Genomic DNA, 7,559 nt, shown 5'->3' with positions numbered 1-7,559 from the left:
AAAGAAAGTTCCAGATTTTTCATATTTTGACAAGTTGATATGGTTTTTCTTTTTTCTTTGTCCCCCACTTCACCCCTCTCTTTCTTGGCTGTCTCCGATCAATCAGGAGTTTCTATGGATATGATAGGTACAACAATCCGTGGTTGTTCTTCTATGATATTTGGTTTACTTCCGAGACTGTCCAGTTTACTGATGCCAGACGAGCTCTCGTCGGAATCAGCTTCGTCACTCTGTAACGAGTAACTAATATTTCCGTATTCCTGTAGAAGGGGGAACACACCCAAGAGAAACTGGCAAAAGTCTTTCCGAATGCCAAACCACCCTGAAAAGAAAAAAGAAAATAATAATAATAACAATATTATTAATAATAATAATAATAATAACAACAATAATAATAATAATAACTTCAAATTTAGTGTTCAACTGGTACTTGTTTCATCGACCCCAAAAGGATGAAAGGCAAAGTCAACTTCGATGGAATTTGAACTCAGAACAGCGAAATACTGCTAAGCATTTCACCCAGCATGCTAACGATTCTGCCACCTCAATAATAGTTATAATAATAATAATATAGGTTTCAAATTCTGGCACAAGGTCAGCAATTTTATGACTCTTAGTACATGTTTTGGGGACACAGCAAGCGAACGGTTGTTCTGTGTGTTCACCATTTGTTCGTATTGCAGCTTCCGGCATGAATGCCAAGCAGTACAGCATGTCGCTTCCAAATTTTTGGCGGAGTGACTTGCGTCATGGTGCTGTTTTTTCTCACAGACGGGTGCCCAACTGATCCTACTATACTGTGTAGTTGACAAAGATCAAAAATAAACAATGCACATGTGTGAAATTAAAAATATAAAATGGCGACAATTTATCCATTGCAGCATAGCAGCTGAATATTCCATGCTTGAAATTGAGGAAGAAAACTGAGGAGCCAGTCAACAAAATGGGAAACTCTGAGTAGCTATCTCTATATGGTGTGTGAAGCCTGCTCAGCTTTGAATACAAGACTTATTTAACGTTGAGACGCAAACTTGTATACTCACAGTGGTTACCTCCCTTACAACCAAACGCCATACATATCAGTGTCATTAGGGAGATCAACAAAGGCACGGTGATAGCTGAATATTTAAAGTTGTTATCGCTGTCAAGTCGATTGGCAAGTAAGATCTGAAATTGAAAAGAACACAACAGATAATAATAATAGACAAATCAACTGAAATACACATACATATATACATCAGGGATGTTTGGCCTTGTGACTGGCATGAACCGATTAGATTTTGGGATTGATCCAGTACCAGACAAGGATTCTGGATTATTTGTTATACTTACTTTACTTTACATGAAGTATTATGATCTTACGTTGACTTTCAAGTCTTTCTCTGATTATCTCCCTTGAAAGCAAGCTCATGGTTTCCACGTAAATTATGGCAGCATTGCTGTTTCCAAAGTTTAAATTTTGTTTCTCTATTATTAATTTTACTCATGTCTCTATCTTAGTAGAGACTGATGAATAAAGATATCAAACGACATAAACAAATATAATCATAAACAGAGCCATATAACCAATTATACAGACACCCCAAATACTCACACTCCAGTTATTCAGTCCTGGCAAAGGGCAAAAGGTCAAGTTGACTTGAGCAAAGTTTGAACCAAGAACACATAGAGAAAGAACGAAATAACACAAAGTCTTCAGTTTGACATGGCACCTCTTCTGCCAATCTACGGTTCTACATGGAATAACATAACAACACTGAACTTCAAAAGTTACTTACTTCGAAAGTTAATAATGGTATGACAAGGAATGAATATGCTATGGCAGAAGAAAGATTTCCTCGTCTCTGTTCTGGAATTAAATCTGGTGACTTCATCAAGATTATGGTTAGAATTATTCTATACAACATCCCAATCATTGCTATACACATCACAATCCATATAGGAATAAATACAATCTGAAAATAAAACAAAAGACAAACAAAATTAATTTCCTGCAACGAAACATTTCAAAGTTGCAGACATTTGTCTGCAAACAATTCCTAGAAACTGACCAAACACAATGGCTATGGCAGTTGCACTTAGATTTCTATCCATTGTTTCCTTAGAGTACATCCTCATTATCATCATGATTAAGTTAGCTTGATCATATCCTATTCCAGGGGTTCCCAACCACAGAGTCACAAACCAGACCAGGCCATGAATAATTTCATACAGGGACACACAGAATAAATAAAAATGTTGAAATTTTATTTCTATTTTATTGACTATCAGTCTGCAGGATGTTTTTGCATTCCATACATCCTGATCCTTATCCATGAGGGAGGAACTCCTCCCTGGACTCCTTCCACCTCTGTTTGTCTCTGGCCAGTCATGATCATATAGGCCCCAGATAGAGGATGAGATCCATATGTCATGTGGATACTGGCAGTAAAGAATAGGCCCGACATATTCCCGCATGAGGTAAAAGCCCTCTTAAGGGCTCACCAACCTGCAGTGCCAAGCATGGTGAGTATGGCAACATCCCTGGTTGACATACACCAATAATTATATATGTATTACATATGTAATAATTAAATTATATATTATGCACTTTACTGTATTTGTTATGCGTATGATCCCCAGGTCTGTGGGAAAATCGTTTTGCATGAAATCAGTCCATGGCGACAAAAGACGGCTCAGGATTGCTATCTTTTCTTTCTCGGGCTGTTGTGCAATACTAAGCTATAAACTACTTCAGGGGAGATAACTTACCTGATATTGAAATAATGCTCAAAATCTAATTCTCAAATCTTTCTATCACTGACCACAGACCCCAGGAATTTTCCCACAGACCCCAGGGCTTCTGAAAGTTGTATATATTCAATAAGCTGATTATGTTAACAAACTTGTTTTCTCAGTTTTATCTCTCAAATGAAAGATATCTGAAACTGAAGGACATCCAGCTGTAGAAACCATGCCAAAGCAGACACCAGGACTTGGTGCAGTCCTCTGGTTAGCCAGCAACTATCAAACCAACCATCCATGCCAGCATAGAAGACAGTAAATGATGATGATGATGATGAATAATCATATATAACGTGTTTGGTTACAGTCCCCCATGAAAGTACGTCTGGGCTTCCGAACATGTCTTGACATAAACAAAAGACTCATTCATATTGTGTTGTTTTGTTACCAGGTTTCCATGTAAACATGTTGTTAGAAAGACTGAGATTATTAACCACACTTGAAAATAGGCAGAGGTTGACATCAGGAAGAGCATCCAAACGTCCATAAGTGCCCAAACATACTTTCCTCTGATGGACTGAGTAATTATACACTTTACATCGCAGCCTTTTAAAACTTTGAACATAGCTCAAGAAACCCCATTAACATCTTGTGGAAAATCCAAGAGTCTGTGGACACCACTGTTCTAAACTATATGCATTTGATTCTAAGTTCATTTCTTTAAATTAAACCCCAGACTAATGTTGTAAGGAAACTTACAGTTGACAAAACCCAACTTCAATATATCCTTCAGATTTACTTTTAATTTCGGAATTATTAGTTTTTAATCTGGAAGCTAAACAACAAAGACAACTAGATAACTATTTGATGAGAACTGACCTCTGCAGACATTTAATGGGTCATTATTAGGAATTTAGAAACAAAGATAAAAATGTAGGATTATAGGTTACACATACCACCCAATTCCACAAAATGAAGTTGTCCAGTCGTAAAGCAAGGAAGATGAACTGGAGAATGTTTACAGCACAAAACAGTTCCATCTAGAACCCAAAGCAGAAAATGAGAAAAACAAAGAAAAAAGATCATAACTTTCGAGTCTGGTACAGAAAAGATAAATTAAAAAGTATTATCCATCAAAAATACATCAAAAGAATAGATATAAAAACAAAACAAAAACAAAAACATTAGAATATAATTTATAAAAACCACAGAAATAATAAAACATAAATGCAGTCAAAATGAGACCAGAGATAGTGACCTAAAAAATAATGGAAATTTATCTTTAACCAAATAATAAAATTTAAGCAATAACATTTTAAAATATAAACACCATTAAGTTCTGAGAGCAGGGAATAAGGTGCTGTTTATTCCATCAACGAAGCAGCTCAGCTTACTTCTCTGCTAATAAAGGGTCAAGGATTTATTGAAAAAACTCCAGATTTAAGGAAAACAGTTCTGCGATATAAAACACTTCTGCTCATCTATTTTGAAATTTGGTTTTACTTATTTGTGCGTACATGTGAGTGCGTGTGTGTGTGTGCGCGCATGTTTGTGTGTGCATGTATGCATGGTATATATCTTAATTTTTAATACAAAGTACTGAGTGTTCAATAACCAAAGCATTTATCTAATTCAAATTTAATTTACTTACAAATGTATAACACACACACACTGCTTGACCAAGCTCCAAAGCAGCATAATCAAAGCTAGCCAATGGCAAGATAATAGTTGCAGTCCAAGAGAGACCTTGAACAAAGGCCAGGGCTACAGTTGAAAACACCTGCTCAAGGTGCAGGGAAGCTGAACCTGAACTGAAAACCTTGCAGCAAACCAAACTTCTTGACCAGTCAACCAAACCTGTGCTCTTCCCATATACATCATCATCATCATCATTAAAAGTCCATGTTCCATGCTGAGATGGGTTGGACAGTTTGACAGGCTCCAATGGGTTCAAGGACTGCTTCATGTTCCAAAATCTATGTTGACATTGATTCTGCAGCTGGATGCCCTTCCTAAAGCCAACCACTTTACAAAATATATATACTGGGTGCATTTTTCATATCACCAGCACTAGTGAGGTCACCATGCAGATTGCAGCACTACAAAACCCGAGAGCAGCAGCCTCAAGATATGAGGTGAAGTGTGACAGAAATCATGGGAAAACTGGGGACGGCAAAGCTTTCTGAATGGCACACCTAATGAAAAATTACCTTCAATTTTATCTTTAGTGGTGCAGCTCACCTGATAACGAACCAGGTCTCATGTGGCTTGCTTATCAAAAAATTGTTGCCCATGTCTGACTTAAAGTACCGGAGAAGGGGCCAGAGCAGAACAGGTCTCTTGCGGTAGAAGGGCCACATGGACCCTCAAGGTATGAAGTGAATGGGGGTGGGGAAGGAAGAACCAGGAGTGTGTGTTAGAGGTTGCAAGAGTGTATGGAGGAAAGCAAGGTATGAAGGAATGGATGAAGTAGTGAGTAGAATGAAGAACAGGCGGAGTGGATGATGAGTAGAGGATTTAGACAAGAGGAGGTGACTGGATATCAAAGACATTTTCAGTAATTCCCAATTGTTTCGTTTTTGTTTTCTTCTAGATATTTCAACATGAAGGCAAACAATTTAAGATACATTCACATGTACATGTTCAGATATGCATATGAAAAGAAAAGTGAAGAAATTATGCATGTAAAAATCAAAAGTGACGAATTAAGAGTATAAAAAAAAAAATTTGTAAAATGAGATAATAGTCGAAGTTTAGTAAAGAACAATATAGAGAAAGAAAGAGAAAAATAATAATAATAATGTCAACTATAAAGACAAATAAAACAATGAAAAAAAACCAACACCAGACTAATCAATGTTGGCCATATGAAAATCTACAATAATAACGTACAGCTCACTAAATAGAGGAAGGATGGCAAATAACAAGAACTACAATTATCTTTATGCAAAAAATATTTTTGAAAAAAAAAAAAAAAACACTAAAAAGAAAATATTATCCATAAGTTTTTATATATAATATACATATAAATAATAATAATAATAATAATATTTCATATATATATTAGTGTATATGGTTCACAGTTCTTCATTTGAGAGGGTCAAATTTGAAAACAATTATTGTATTTATTTTTAAATAGGAAAAAAATATAAAGGTAACTATTCCGTTAATCTGTGAAATGCAGATCAAAAATCCCAATTTCAGAAGTTTAATTAAATTCAATTTAATTAGTGAGAGAATTTATGTATTCTAATAACAAATATCTAGGCTTCTGTTTAACCTTTTAAGCATTTAAACCAAACATATCTGGCCCAAAATATTCTCCCTGTTTTATGGTCAAACTGGCCAGATCTGGCCTCTCACACCTATCTTACAATAAGCAATCATAACATCAAGATCTCGAAATAGCAAGATAACGCATAAGTAATTCAAAGCCACGTGAATAAACAAGCATTGCATTTAACAGAGTGATCTGCATGCTAAAGGGTTGAAAATATTTCCAGAGAAGAGTTAGGAAGACACCAAGAAATTGTGATGTATTTCACAAACTTTGCTTTATTCTTCCTCTGGTGCTCAGACATTAGGTTGCGGTCATGCTTGGACATCACCTCTGTGGGTTTATTCCAGTCATGGACAAAGTGCAGCTTGCAGGATTTGATGAATGGCATGCCTACCTTCAATTAACTTTGTATTTTTTCACAGTGAAGCCTGCTCGATGATGAGCCATGTCTCATGTGGCCCACTCATTGTAAAAGTTTGCCTGTGCCTGGTTGGGTCAATTATATCAACCACAGTATTTGACTCACATTCATTTTCATTGATCTCAGAAAGGCAAGCAGTAAATTCAACTTATCAACCTGGAGGGCAGGGAAGGACAGCATTTAACATGGAACCAAAAAGAGACAAAACTGAATATATCACAAACTATTTTATCCAATGCTCTACCAATTCTGTCATGCCCCTTCATCAGGAGGGCAGTTTAATTACCATTGCTAAAATGAAATGCTGATTTCAAATTTTGGCACAAGGCCAGCAATTTTGGAAGAGGAAACAAGTCTACTACATTGTGGCTGTTTGCACACAGGTATCATACAATCTGCCTTTCACTCTGAGGGACGGGCCCTTAGTTACCAACAGAGGTAGAAGCTTTCAGAACTTTGCCCAACTCCTATTCTTATTCTAGCAGCTACGCTCTAGGAGCATCCACCACCGCTGCTGACTTGGTCACCTAGGTAACAAAAGCTATCAACTACTTCTAGGTAACCCACCCCCACCAGCAGCATTTGATGCCTCTCAATAATAAACAGTCATGTATCTGACAAGGAGGCAATTTACCACCACCCCCTACATTTATGATATAATTGCACTGATAATTTAATGGATTTCCTGCTTTCAAAACACATTGTACTGAACTGTGAAGGTTTCTTTTTAATTATACCTAAACACTACCTTGTTTTCAACTTGACCCCTGCATACATACACACTCACATATATACAAATAAAATTTAACCCCATGCAGTTTTGTGGGTCTGTAATTTTTTCTTTTTTGTATATTTTAATTAAATCTGTGTACACTAAGTCTTAAGTGAAGAAAGGAAAGAAAGAAAAACTCATTTAAAAAAAAAAAAAACTGGTTCCAGTTTTGTTTATATAAACAATAAGCAACAGGCAGTGGGTGCAGGTAGTTTTCATACCTGCAGAGCGCCAGGGTTCTCTAATATTCGGTATTGTACTGCAAACTGAAGAAAAAAAAATGCAAAAATGCCAAAAGAAAGAGAATCAAATAACAAAATGAATATAATTAAAAACAGTATCATAATTAGAAAGAGAATTGG

At 36.2% G+C, this 7,559-nt stretch overlaps 1 protein-coding gene across 1 annotated transcript in view; it reads right to left on the bottom strand.

Moving 5' to 3' along the window:
* Positions 1-6: 6 nt before the first annotated feature.
* Positions 7-7,559, bottom strand: part of LOC106872416 (transmembrane protein 185B) — a 22,114-nt gene continuing 14,561 nt past the window's right edge. The window contains exons 4-7 of the mRNA XM_014919412.2: positions 3,681-3,764; positions 1,779-1,955; positions 1,044-1,167; positions 7-322 (exon numbers count right to left, since the gene is read on the bottom strand). Of these exons, the coding sequence (XP_014774898.1) occupies positions 99-322; positions 1,044-1,167; positions 1,779-1,955; positions 3,681-3,764 (609 nt within the window). The 3' untranslated portion in view covers positions 7-98. The remainder of the gene's footprint in view (positions 323-1,043; positions 1,168-1,778; positions 1,956-3,680; positions 3,765-7,559) is intronic.

This window comes from Octopus bimaculoides, chromosome 13, assembly GCF_001194135.2.
Source record: "Octopus bimaculoides isolate UCB-OBI-ISO-001 chromosome 13, ASM119413v2, whole genome shotgun sequence".
Lineage (NCBI taxonomy): Eukaryota > Metazoa > Mollusca > Cephalopoda > Octopoda > Octopodidae > Octopus > Octopus bimaculoides.
This window is presented reverse-complemented; position numbering and strand designations above follow the sequence as displayed.